The 14,453-nt window shown below is 49.7% G+C and overlaps 1 protein-coding gene across 5 annotated transcripts in view; it reads right to left on the bottom strand.

Moving 5' to 3' along the window:
• The window catches only part of TSPAN15 (tetraspanin 15), a 53,219-nt gene that overhangs the window by 18,163 nt on the left and 20,603 nt on the right, over nt 1-14,453 (bottom strand). For all 5 annotated transcript variants that reach the window (XM_070611890.1, XM_070611900.1, XM_070611895.1 and 2 more), the window contains 2 exons: nt 6,191-6,376; nt 4,831-4,905 (listed from right to left, as the gene is read on the bottom strand). In XM_070611890.1, the coding sequence (XP_070467991.1) occupies nt 4,831-4,905; nt 6,191-6,376 (261 nt within the window). The remainder of the gene's footprint in view (nt 1-4,830; nt 4,906-6,190; nt 6,377-14,453) is intronic.

Here is a 14,453-nt window from a genome sequence, read left to right as displayed (position 1 = left end):
TAAATTCCTAGAAACATACAACTTACCAAGACTGAATCATGAAGAAATAGAAAATCTGAACAGACCAAAAATGAGTAAGGAGATTGAATCAGTAATCAAAAGGCTACCAATAAAGAAAAGTCTAGGGCCAGATCGCTTCACTGATGAATTCTACCAAACATTTAGAGAAGAATTAATACCAAGCCTTAAATTCTTCCAAAAAATTGAAGAAGAGGGAACACTTCCAAACTCATTACTCTGATACCAAAGCCAGCAAGGACACTACAAGAAAAGAAAACGAATATCCCTGGCTAATATCCCTGATGAACACAGATGCAAAAACCTTCAACAAAATATTAGCAAACCGAATTCAACAGCATGTTAAAAGGATCACAAACCATGATCAAGTGGGATTTATCCCTGGGGTGCAAAGATGGATCAACATACACAAATCAGTCAATATGACAGGTCACATTAACAAAATGAAGGGTGAAAATCATGGGGCCAGCCCAGTGGCGTAGTGGTTAAGTTTGTACTCTCTGCTTCAGTGGCCTGGGGTTTGCAGGTTCAGATCCCAGGAGTGGACCCAGCACCACGTGTCAATCCATGCTGTGGCGGCGTCCCACCTAAACTAGAGGAAGATTACCACAGACGTTAGCTAAGTCTTCCTCAAGCAAAAAGAGGAAGATTGGCAAGAAATGTTAGCTCAGGACCAATCTTCCTCATAAAAACAAAACAAAGCAAACACATATGATCATCTCAGTAGACCCAGGAAAAGCATTTGACAAAATTCAACATCCTTTCCTGATAAAAACTCTTAACACATTAGGTATAGAAGGGATGGACTTCAACATAATAAAGGCCACACATGACAAAGCCACAGCCAAAAACATACTCAGCAGTGAGAAACTGAGAGCTTTTCCTTTAGGATCAGGAAGAGACAAGAATGCCCACTCTCACCACTTCTATTCAACACAGTACTGGAAGTCCTTGCCAGGGCAAGAAAATTAGGCAAGAAAAAGAAAGGAAAGGCATCCAAGTCAGAAGGGAAGAAGTTAAATTGTCTGTTTGCAGATGACGTGATCTTAACATAAAGAAAATCCTAAAGACTCCAGCAAAAACTGTTAGCGCTTATAAATGAATACAGTAAAGATGCAGCATACAAAAAACAACATACAAAAACCAGTTGTGTTTCTACACACTAACAATGAACTACCCAAAAAAGAAATTAAGAAAACAATCCCATTTACAATAGCATCAAAAAGAACAAAATACTTGGAGAAAAATTTAACCAAGGAAATGAAAGAGCTGTATTCTGAAAACTATAAAACATTGATGAAAGAAATTGAAGATGACACAAGTAAATGGAAAGATATCCCTGTTCACAGATTGGAAGAATTTACATTATTAAAATGTCCGTACTACCCAAAGCAACCTACAGATTCAGTGAAATACCTCTCAAAATTCTAGCGACATTTTTCATGGAAATAGAAAAAAATCATAAAATTCATACGGAAACACAACAGCCTCCAAATAGCTAAAGTAATCTTGAGCAAGAAGAGCAAAGCTGGAGGCACCACAGTTCCTGATTTCAAGCTTTATTACAAAGCTATGGCTATCAGAATTGTATGGTACTGGCATAAAAACAGACACGTAGATCAAGGGAACAAGATAAAGAACCTAGAAATAAACCAACACATAAATGGTCTACTAAGTTTCAGCAAAGGCATCAAGAATACACAATGGGGAATAGCCCCTTCAATAAATGGTGCTGGGAAAATTAAATATCCACATGCAGAAGAAAGACTTCAACGTTAGACCTGAAATTGTAAAACTCCTCGTAGAAAACAGAGGAAAATCTCTTCGACATTGGTCTTGGCAATGATCTTTTGGATCTGACACCAAAAGCAAAAATAAACAAATGGGACTACATCAAACTAAAAGGTTTCTGCACAGCAAAGGATACAATCAAAAAATGAAAAGGCCACCTACATAAGTTCGCACGCTCCACTTCGGCGGCCCAGGGTTTCCCTGGTTTGAATCCTGGGTGCGGACATGGCACCACTCATCAAGCCATGCTGAGGTGGCATCCCACACACCACAACTGGAAGGACCCACAACTACGTACCGGGGGGTTTTGGGGAGAAACAGGAAAAATAAAAATAAAATCATTAAAAAAAAAAAGGCAACCTACAGAATGGGAGAAAATATTTGCAAATTATATATCTGATAAGGGGTTAATATCCAAAATATACAAAGAACTCATACAACTCAAGAGCAAAAACCAAATAATCTGATTTAAAAATGGGCAGAGGACCTAAATAGATATTTTTGCAAAGAAGGCATACAAATGGCCAACAGGTACATGAAAAGATGCTCAACATCATCAGGGAAATGCAAATCAAAACCACAGTGAGATATCATCTCACATGTGTCAAACTGTCTACTATCAAAAAGACCAGAGGTAACAAGTGCTGCTGAGAAGAAGAGGGAACTTTCTGTGCACTGTGGATGGGAATGTAAATTGGTACAACCATTATGGAAAATAGTACCAAGGTTCCTAGAAAACTAAAAACAGAACTACCATATGATCCAGCAATGCCACTTCTGGGTATATATCCAGAGGAAATGAAAACACTATCTGAAAGAGCTATCTGCCATGAAGAGAACTCCCAAGTTCATTGCAGTGTTATTCACAACAGCCAAAATATGCAAACGACTGAAGCATCTGTCGACAGATACATGGACACACACACATACACACAAAATGGAACGATATTCAGCCATAAAAAAGAAGGAAATCCTGCTATTTGTTAAAACATAGATGAACCTGGAGGACATTATTTTGAGTGAAATAAGCCAGGCAGAGAAACACAAATATTGAATAGTATCACTTATATGTGGAACCTAAAAAAAAAAAGTGGAAGCCATAGAACCAGAGAGTAGAAAAGTGCTTGGCAGGGCAGGGGGTGGGGAGACAGGGAGAGGCTGGTGAAAGGGTGCAGACCTCAGCGATAAGGTGAATAAGGTCTGAGGCTCTAATGTAGCATGGTGGCCACAGTTAATAATACTGCATTGCATACTTGACATTTGCTAAGAGAGTAGATCTTAAGTGGTCTTAGAAAAAAAGTTAACTGTGAGGTGATGGACGTGCTAATTAACTTGACTGTGGTAATCATCTCACAATGTATACATACATCAAATATCACAGTGTACAGTTTAAATATATTACAATTTTATCAATTATCCTTCAATAAAGCTGGGGCAGGGGGGAAATGACTGAGTTGCCTCTGTCTTGCTGTGTATGCTTGGGAGGGCTTCCTAACCTCTCTGTGCCTGAATGGGACTTGAGATGATGGGAATCTCCCCTCCCCTCTCCTGAGGCTCATAAAACAGGAAGAAGACCGTTGGATTCCACGGGTGTAGACACACCTGTGGCTAAGGCCCACCTCAGGAAGCCCAGGCAGACAAGTGTGTTCGCTGCACCCACCTGAGCCAGAATACCAGCTGTACATGAAGAGTTTGGCAGGTGACAGACAAGGGGTTGTTTGAGGCTCTGTACAATCCAGTGTCTGGGATAGCGACTGCTGCCTTGGGCTCAACTTCTGACAAGAAGGACAATTTGGCCACAGCCCTGAGGCACGCGCCCAAGAGCGATGCCCAGGAGCACCTGGAGCCAAGCTGCCTGGTGGGGAGGGCGGTGGAGACGAAGACACAGGAAGAAGATGACGGGAGGAATGATGGAGCCCCGGGTGGGAAGTCAGCCTGTTTGGCCACCAGCTTCTTGTGGGACCTTGGGCACGTCCTTTCCCTTCTCCAGGCTTCGGAGTGGAGGAGCTAATATGTAATGAGGGTCCACCAGGGGCCAGAATGAATCCAGGTTCTTCACATGCATCCTCTCATCAAATCCTCACCCCAAACTCCACGAGCCAGGAGTCGTGCTCCCCCAAGGAACCTGAGGCTCCGAGAGCAAAGTGACTGGCCCGAGGCCGCAAGCCAGTATGAGGCACACAAAGCCAACAGTGGAAGGAGCTGGAGACCAGGAGCCCTGAGACCCTGCCCGGCTCAGAGGGGCGCTGATTCTGCACAGCCTTCCAGAACCAAGACCCCAGGCATGTGCCCCTCAGGCTCGCTCTTGCCCTCACCCCTACATCCAGCACAACAGAGTCCTATCGGCGCTGCCTCCAAACATCCACCAAATCCTGCCATTTCTGCCAGGCGCACGGCCTCCCCCTCGGTCCAGGCCATCGTCCCCTCTTCCCTGGAGGGCCACCACAGCCTCCCTGCTGGTCTGCCCACATCCTCCCCTGAGTCTACTGTCCATCTTTCACTCAGCAGCCAGTAAAATGGAAATCAGGTCACATCACTTCCCCACATAAAACCCTACAAAGGCTTCCTACCGCCTTTAGAAAAAGTCCAAGCTCCTGCATCACGGCCTAGGGTCCTCCGTGATCTGCCCTGGCCAGCCCTTCCAGCTGCACCTTCTGTCCCCTCCCCATCACTCACTCGCTTCAGCCAAGTGGCCGCCACACGTGTCCACAAACCTGCCAAGCCCCTGTCTGCTTCCGTGGTTCCCTCTGCCTGGCCCTCCCTGGCCCCTGGGCCTCACCTGGTAGGCTCCTTTTCATTCTCTCCTGACTGCCCTCCCTGCCTCCAGCCCAGGCACTCCCTGTCACCCTGCTGTGTTTTCTTGTTCTCTGGTTTACTTGTTTTGTGCCCGTCTCCCCAGCAGAATGGATGCTCCACATGGAATTATCCACCCAGCTCTCTGCATGCCCCCAGTTTACAGCCCCCGGCACATACAGTGGGTGCTCAACCTACACATGGCTGATAAATGCGTCACAGGCCCACCTGGTTCCGGAAGATCAAGGCCACCACGCCACCAATAAGCTCAATTATGAGGCAAATCCCAAGGATGTACATAAACTGCAAAACAAAATCCAGAAATTTGACCAGGGGCAGGGGAGCGTCATCTGACCCAAGGTCAAGTGCAGGAAGGAGAATGTCGCTGTCAGAGCTCTCATCGGCTCCTGCGCCCTTCGCCCCTTCCTCCCGTGAGGACACAGGATGTGGACAGGCATTCCCCAGGAAAGGCCGTTTCTGGAGCCAGTGGTCAGGAAGAGTGAGTCAGCCGTCTCAGCCAGACTGTTATCGAGGTTTGTCGCAGGGGTCCTCAGTGGGGTCTAGGTAGAAAAACACACCCCCTGCCCCCCACCACCCCCACGAGGAGAGCTGCCCTCGCTCCAGCTGACCCAGAGGGGACAGGCCTGGCTTGACAGGCAGGTTGGGGCAGCATTTCCAGCTCTGCCCACAGAGCCCCTGAGAAGTGGCTTTCAGACCCCCAGAGTGGGTGAGGGGATGTCTGAGGCTTAGAGGATATGCACCCGCCACCCCTGCCCTTCATCGCAGAACAGGCATTGTCGTCCAAACTGATGCCAGCAACTTCCAGCCTCAGGCAGCACTAAGAGCCTGCTTACCGGGGCTTTTAGGGACTTCCCATGCGAGGGGAGATAATGAGGTCAAACTTTATGTGGGTGCAGAGTGAATGGATCTGCCTACTCAGTACCCCCAGCTATGGGGAGCCATCCCTCATCCCACAGTAAGGGGGGCAGATGAGGCTGACCCCACCCCCTGACCCCAGGGTAGACACTTGGCCGAGCAGACCCATCAGAATCCCAGGACTTCAGCCAGAGCTACCAGGAAAGATTCCCTGGGACCATGAGCTATAAGGACTCCATTGGTCTGAAGCTACTGACAACCATCACAAACGGAGCCTGAGTTGTCGAGGACAATTCCAGGCATCCAGCTGGGAGGTGGCAAGAGACAGAGAGAGCTCAAGGGCACCACTGAAACCCCAGGACCAGTGGAGGGTTGCTGGTTACTTGAGCTAATGGCTCACCAAAACCAACTTTCTTTGGTTTTCCTTGCTCTCATTTGAGTATGGTTTCTCCCACTTCCAACTGAGAGTCCAGACCAACACGGCATTTAAGCAAATAAGAATAGTATTCCAATCAGCCTTTACATGCAGAAGTAGAGGTGGCCTGGGCACTCTTGGGCCAATGTGGACAGATAGGCTGGTCCAGGAAACCCTCTAGAAGAGCTGGTTTGAGGCAAGGACTGAAAACACTGGGCTGTCTGAGGGCCCAGGGGCCCTCCTGGGGACTCCAAGGACTCCCCACCCACTGGCTGAGGGGTGCATGGGGCCACTCACCGATTGGAGAAGGCACAGGTTGTCACGGAGGGAAGCCAGCACACCAATGAAAGAGACGATGAACATGATGACCCCCAGGAGGATGAGGATGATGGCTGGGGCCAGAAAGGCACTTTCGAGGGTTTTATATTTCTGCCGCTCGACCTCTGCGTAGATCCCCACTGATAGGACCAGGGCCCCAATCAGCTGCAGCAAGAAAGCAGACAGTGAGAGAGAAGAAGGACTGGGAGTCACTTGATTTTCCCACAAAGAGTTCGTCTGGGGGCTATGGTGCCTGCCACTGGGGGGGCTCACCCCAGATGACCCCATATGAGGGAACCTGTTATGCGCTAAATTGTATTCCACAAAATTCATATGCTGAAGTTCTAACCCCTAGTACTTCAGAAAGTGACTATATTTGGAGACAGTCTTTAAAGAGGTGATGAAGTTAAAATGAGGTCACATGGGTGGGCCTTAATCCAAAACGGCTGTCGTCCTTATAGGAAGAGATTAGGACACAGACACACACAGGGAAGAGCACCTGAAGACACAGGGAGAAACTACAAACCAAAGAGAGAGGCCTCAGAAGAACCCAACCTGCCAACATCTGAATCTTGAACTTCCAGCCTCCAGCACCGTGAGAGAATACAATCCGTGTGTGTTGTTTAAGCCACCTGGTCCAGGGTGCTTTGTTACGCAGCCCGAGCAGGCTAATACAGACCCTATTTAGAAGTGCTGCCTTAGAGGAAAGTACTGGCGGGTCAGGGGAAATGGCACTGGTTAGAGGGTCGGAGAACCTGGGTTCGAGTCCCAGCTCTGCCACTCGCTAGCCCTGGGCCTTGGACAGGCATCCAACCACACGAGTCTGTGTTCTCATCTGAAAAATGAGTATGAAGCCCCTCGTTTCAGCCCTGCCCATGCCACAGGTTTCTGCAAGGCTTGAGTGAGGTAAGAAAAGTGGGAACACCACACACCCCTGGAAGCACGGGCCACTGTGATGCGTGTGACACAGGCAGGTCCCAAAAGGACACTTCAGACTGCTCAGAGAGACAGGCGTCTCACACAGCACCACAAACACAGAATTTCTCTTTAGGACCACTGGGAATGCGAAGGTTGGAAGAGGAAGAATTTTGAGGGGATGTGTAAGCCAAACTCTTCATTCTCAACTTTCCTAACAATGGAAAGATGCCCACTCTAACATCCCATCAGAAAAAGCAGGCGAGGGCCGGCCCAGTGGCACAGCAGTTAAGTGCGCACATTCCGCTTCTCAGTGGCCTGGGGTTCACAGGTTCGGATCTCAGGTGCGGACATGGCACCACTTGGCACACCATGCTGTGGTAGGCGTCCCACATATAAAGTAGAGGAAGATGGGCACGGATGTTAGCTCAGGACCAGTCTTTCTCCAGCAAAAAGAGGAGGACTGGCAGTAGTCAGCTCAGGGCTAATCTTCCTCAAAAAAAAAAAAAAAAAGAAAGAAATTTAGGGGCTGGCCCCATGGGCAAGTGGTTAAGTTCGCACACTCCACTGCAGGCGGCCCAGTGTTTCGTTGGTTCAAATCCTGGGCGCAGACATGGCACTGCTCATCAAACCACACTGAGGCGGCATCCCACATGCCACAACTAGAAGGACCCACAACGAATAATATACAACTATGTACTGGGGGGCTTTGGGGAGAAAAAGGAAAAAGAAAATAAAAGAAAAAGCAGGTGACAATGCTCTTGGAGAACCCCTTTTTACTCTCAGCCTGAAAACTCTCATACTAAATCTTCGGGAAGCTTTATCAGCTGAAACCACCCCTAACCCTCAGGTGAGTCTGGGGCTATACTGCCACATCACCCTGGGATCCTACAATAGTGTCCTAACTGGCTGCCTTCAGCCCATTCTCCACACCAGAGTGACCAGGTAAAATCTGATCAGAGCAGGCTGGTTCTCTGTGCACCGAGAGGGAAAGCCACAGCCCTAATCACAGCCTGAGGCCCACAGGACTGGTCTGTCCTCACCCATCCCTCCCTCCCCTTCCTTACTCTTCTTTAGCTGCACAGGGCTCCTTACTGCTGGTCGAACACACTAAGTGTGTCACCCCAGGGCCTTTGCAAGGCTGTTCCCACTGCCTGGAATGCTCTTCTTCCTGACATCCACATGGCTCACACCCTCACCTCCTTCCTGTCTTTGCTTTCCTGTCACCTGCTCAGCAAGGCCTTTCGGGCCATCTTATTTAAAAGTAGAAAGTTCCTCCCCCTGAAACCCCCAATCCATTTTCCTGTTTTATTTTTCTCCTTTGCACTTACTGGTATTTAACATACTACCTTTTTAAATTTTTTTAATTGTTTATCTTCCCCACAAGAATATAAACTCCATGCCAGGAGGGATTTTTCAACTGTTTCAGGTGTCCCCAGCACCCAGAACAGTCCTGACATTTAGGAAGTACAATTGGCGTTTACAGTCTGTGGAGTGGATGCAGCTGAGCTTCCCAACAGACCCCCCCCCGCCTCCCCCTCGGGTTTGAGCCCGACACCATCCAAAGATTCTGACTTTCCGGGCCACACACTCCCCAGGGCAGGGACAAATCATTGGATACACTGGATTTCTCCGCCAAGCAGAAGGCAGTGTGGGAGAGTAACCGGAAGGCTGGCGCTGTCAGCCAAGGTGGGAGTAAAGGAAGTGAGGGATAACGCAGACAAGACGTTAACGAGATATGCCATGCGCATAGCTACCCTGAGTCAACATCCGAAACACCGAGGGGGCCACCACTCCAGTTACTCACGGGTCCACCCTGGCCTTAAATTGGCTACAATGTGCCCTCAAAGGAGATCACCTTGACTTCCTCCTAAAGAGCACGGAGACTGCCTGCGCAAAGGGAAGTGCCCATTTCCCCTAAGCGCTGACAAGTGGTGGGGATATGCAAAGTCAGACCGAGCTGACTTGGAAACACTGCATAACAGAGGATTACCAGGGAGCCATCTCCCTGGGGCCCAGCGCTCGGCTGTATTTCACGGCTGAGTGCCATGCCCTTGGTCTGAAAAGAGAATCTGGGATTACTGAGACCCACCTCCCCGCCCCGCCCAAAAGGAATGCCTTTCCAGTCAGTACCGGGGCCAGAGCATGCTGAAGGCTCTGAGAAACTCCGCCAGGAGCCACTTATTAACTAGTTGGCCATGTCGGGAAAACCATGAGTGAAATAATGTCATCAAAATTACCCACTTGGGTAAAGCTGAAAATTTATAAGGCAGGACACACTCACACACAGCCCTACAAGAACATACTGAGCACAGGAAATAAAATCTACCTTTGGCAGAGAAAGATTAACCAGACGCTATCTGGCAGCCCACCTCCCAAACCCAGAACTTGGTGAAATCATTGTTCAAGGCCGGCCCAAGCCCCTAGGCTCCTCTGAGAACTAAGGCAGGCAGCTTGAAAAGCCAAATCCCCGTTCTGAATTATTGCGCTTATAAAGAACTGCTCACTCAACCCGAACGTGAACCAGACACAGAGCCCAGAGATCCCTCCACCCAAACTGAGGACTACGATTAAAGAACCATCCTACACACAGGCGAAGTCTTCAGAACCCCAGGCAGGGGGTGGGGGTGGGGTTTGGTTAAATAGGCAAGGATCCTTGTATTTGAGGGCGACATGTGGGGGTTATCTTCTATCTTAACGAAAAATGTGATTCTCATGCTGTCACTGAACCAACAAGATAACATCCTAATATTTTCAGAATTGATTCCATATCCTTTTGAGAGTTCTGTGTGTCTTGTAAAACAAAAAAGAAACAACAAACGTTCTTCTTAGGCAGGATGGCCGCGGGCCCTGACATCTTTCCATAGCCCCAGCCCCTCCCCCTCCCTCATTCCCGCCTGAGGCTGTGCTTCTGGATTAAGGTACCCTGCTTTGGAAACCATCTCCAAAACACCAGAGCTGTCATTGGCCCCAATTCCGAGCAGCACTGACCCCAGCCCTCCCCCTAAAGGCAATCAGTGGCTTCTTCTATTTTTACAAGCTCCCCAGAGCCCCAGGGACCCACTCCAGAACAGCCTTGCTGGCAAAAAACAACACTTCCTTTGGTCTGATCTCCCTCCCATGGCAAACTATTGCATTTTCCTTGTTAGTCAGCTTTGCGACATTTCCAGACCACTAAAGCCGTAGGAAACGCTACAGTGGCAAATACAAACCCGAGCCCCCCGGCCCCCCGCCACCGTGTTCCGAGCTGTCACAGGCTCGCTTCTCCTGGCCCAGCCAGATGTGCTGCCACCCCAGGCTCCCAGCAGCCTGGCAGGCAACCCCCAAAGCGGCTCCCAAGACAGCACAGAGCACAGGCGGATCTGGGCTTTCCATCCAAGTGCTCGCGCAGCAATAGGCATGGGGAGAGGCCGGCATGACCCTTCCCAGGAACTTCAAGATTTCCAAATGATGTTTACATCTCTGATGACATCAGTTTATGTTTCCATCTGAGTACGAAATTAACCATCAATGCCAGCGTGCAATCCCATCCGCTCCTCTTGCTAATTATAGCCCTTCGCCAGGCGGCCAGCCACTCCAGCTCCAATGAGGGAGCAAATGGCCCCTTTGTCAATCAGGACAGCTTCGGCTAAACATGACTAGGGGCGGGGGGCACACGGCCATGCCCATTTGGGGCCAAAGAGAGAAAAACCCTGCTGCTGGCAGCTCACAGACGAGAACCAAAGCTCCAGGCTTTGCAAGCCATGCAGCCTCTTCACCAGGCTGCACAGGAGCCCTGTGGCCCAGCGTGAAAGGGGCCTGCCAGTGCCCTGCGAGCCTGCAGCGGGACCCAGCTTCCCCCTGTGTGGGAGAGACCTGGCTCCACACAGCTGCGGGGAAGCAGGAGGCCTCGTGAGGCCTTCCAGCCCCTGCGTCTCCTCCCTCAGGAAGCATCTGGTCACCGGTCCCACTGGCTCACCCCCAGCTGGGGCAAGTCTGCACTCTGAAGGGACCCCCAAGGCCCATTGTCACTTGCAAAGGCACATACCAGGCACCTATTGTGCTCCAGGCCCTGGGGTCACAAGGGGTCACAAGACTAGCTACAGTGTAAGACTGGGGGAGGGGAGATTAAGAGAGGCTAGAAATGACCCCTACAGTCCTACGGATGGAATTCAGGGGGTCTTTGAACTGGAGATGGAGAAAAAGGTCACACCTTCTGTTAACCTCTAACAGAAATGTTCCTGGCACAAAAAAGGTGAAGCACGCCTGGTGTACGGGAAGCAAGCTGTAACTCCTCCCACGGAGAGGCGCAGAGGGCTCTGGGAATTCAAACAGGAGTAAGGGAGAGAATGCGAATGTCAGAGAATCAGGATGGGCTTCCTGGAGGAGCCAGCGTTTCCTGGAAGGCCCCGCGAACTGCTCCATTCTAGAACTATCTCATGGGGCGCCCGGGCCTCCAGGGCTTTCTGTAGGGCCCAAACAAAGCACTTTTCTGAGCTTCTAGCTTGAAGGGATGTGGGAAATAGCTCAAGTCCAAGGCCTGAGAGAGATTTTAAATAGGATGGGGGGCATGGCCCCTGCATCCAGCTGAGAAACCCTGGACTCTGCATCCATCAGCCCTTCTGCCCCAGGCCCACCCCGCCTGGCCCCGGCCGAGCCCGGCCTGCAGACAGTCACGCTCTGTGCAAGCCTGTCTCCTGTACAGGGCGGGAAGGAGCAGTAGGGGTGAGACTAGAGATGCCAGCTAGTATATTGGGACTCCACTTACCAGATCCATGCCCCTGGCCTTGTCACTTCTCCCCTCTGGGCCTCATTTCTCACTGTAAAATGGTAAAGCCTGCTGCCATTGACAGAGTAATCATGCTGCACCTGCATCTGCAAAGTGCTGCCCCGGCGCCAGCTCCCTCACCCTTCACCCCCTCACATCCCACAAACGACCGGCCATGCTGTACAGACCAGGCTCAGAGACTGAGGGACACGGAACATATAAGAGGAAGACTCAGGATTCATGACCAAAAACCCGTCTGTCTGGCCTGCCAGTAAGTCTTCCAGACAGGTCTTTTGCAAAGACATGGGAGAGAACTGGTCTGAAATGTTTTTGAAAAATACAAAGGTGCCGATGGCAGAGCAGGGCTGCCAGCAGAAGTTCCGTGACGATGCTAACATCCAATACCACGTGTGGCTAGCAAGCTCTTAAATGTGGCTTGTGTGCCTGAGAAACAGAATTTTTTTTTAAGGTAAACTTTTTTTCTGGTGAGGAAGATTGACCCTGAGCTAACATCTATTGCCAATCTTCCTCTTTTTTTTTCATCCTCCCCAAAGCCCCAGCACATAGTTGTATATCCTGGTTGCAAGTCCTTCTGGTTCTTCTATGTGGAATGCCGCTATAGCCACAGCGTAGGCTGATGAGCGGTGTGTAGGTCCGTGCCCAGAATCCAAACCCTCAAACCCTAGGCCACTGAAGCGGAGCATGTGAACTTAACCACTAGGCCATGGGCTGGCCCCAGGAACTGAATTTTTAAGTGTATTATTTTTTTTAAGGTATGCTTTTGGTTGAGGAAGATTGGCCCTGAGCTAACATCTGTTGCCAATCCTCCTCTCTTTTTTTCTCCCCAAAGCCCCAGCACATAGTTGTATATCCTAGTTGTAAGTCCCTCTAGTTCTTCTGTGCAGGATGCCGCCACAGCATGGCTTGATGAGCGGTGTGTAGGTCTGCACCCAGGATCCACACCCATGAACCCCAGGCCCCCAAAGTGGAGTGCATGAACTTAATCACTATGTCACCAGGCCGGGCCCCCAACTTTATTTCATTTTAAATTTAAGCTTGACCAAATGCAGCTAGTGGCCACTGTATTGGACAGCACAGCTCTAGAGCATCTCTCATTGGATGCTGTTCCTGTCCACTCTGGCATTGCTCCTCTCTGAAGGTACAGACCATTCTTATCAAAAAATCACGTGCCCTGATCATCCGGCCACTAGCTAGAGAAGGTCAACTAATATTCACCAACTTCATTCAGCAGAAAACACTCTCTTCTCCCACTTGCCCCATGAAAGCCCAGTTCCTGTTGTCCCACCCCTCCTGCCCCTAAGGAAAGTGGGGCAGACCAGATCCAGAAGGCCTTGGCAGTGCCCCAACCCCTGATATAGGGCCCATTCTGTCTCCCCCGGAGAGCACAAGACCCACCTCCAGGACCACTGGGCAGCATCCTAAGCTCTGAGGCCCTGGACCTCGGGGCCCCTGACCTGGCCCCAAACCTAACTCAAGGGAGCCTGTGCTTGAGGAACCAGACTCCCCCCAACCCCAAATCAAAGCCAGCCCCTGGGAAAGCAGCAGCAGCTGCCTCCTACTGCCAGCAAGCAGCCAGTCCCTGGTCTTTGTCACTGGTACTTTGCAGTCCACTCTGCCTTGACCCTGGACTTATTTCTTTCCAAAAAACTGGACATTGAGCGCAGAGAACTTAGTTAATTGCAATCCTTGATCCATGACATTCTCTGACATAGCCTGCTTTTGTCTGTAATAGACATAATTTATTGACCAGTCTTTCTGTCCCCACTGATCTTTGTGACCGTGCTGTCATGCACTCAGATTCCACATATGCCTAGGTCTGTTTCTGGCTCCCTGTCTCTTCCAACAGTCAATCTGTCTATCCCTAAATAACCCTCCCTATTGCAGTGACTATAGCTTTATAACACATCTTTTTTTTTTTTTTTTTTTTGAGGAAGATTAGCCCTGAGCTAACTGCTGCCAATCCTCCTCTTTTTGCTGAGGAAGACAGGCCCTGAGCTAACATCCGTGCCCATCTTCCTCTATTTTATATGTGGGACACCTACCACAGCATGGCTTGACAATTGGTGCACAGGTTACCCAGGATCCGAACTGGCAGACCCCAGGCCGCTGAAGCGGAACGTGAACTTAACTACTGCACCACCAGGCCGGCACCTATAACACATCCCGGCATCTGGTAGGTCAAGGCCCTCGTTCCTGTCTTCTTCAGAAGTGTCTGGATATTCTCAGACCTTGACTCTTCCATATCCATTTTAGAATCATCTTATCAAGTTTCAGGAACAAACCTACTGAGGTTTGACCAGAACCGCATTGAATCTACAGATCCCTTTGGGGAGAATTGACATCTTTATCAAAACTTCCTGCCCATAAGCATAGTCTATCCCTTCTTTATCTACATCTTCTTTATTATGACTTTTCTAATAACAGTGCTCCCTACCTCCCTCAACCTTTTCCAAGGCTGTCAGGGCAGAGCTGGGGAAAGGCTTTGGGCAGTATTTCCCAGGCCTGCCTGAGCAGACTCTCCAGCCAGGTCCAGGGGTGGAAAACAAATCTCTCTGGCAA

This window comes from Equus przewalskii, chromosome 1, assembly GCF_037783145.1.
Source record: "Equus przewalskii isolate Varuska chromosome 1, EquPr2, whole genome shotgun sequence".
NCBI classification, from domain to species: Eukaryota; Metazoa; Chordata; class Mammalia; order Perissodactyla; family Equidae; genus Equus; species Equus przewalskii.
The sequence above is the reverse complement of the archived record's forward strand: the minus strand, read 5'-3'. Positions and strand labels throughout refer to the sequence as shown.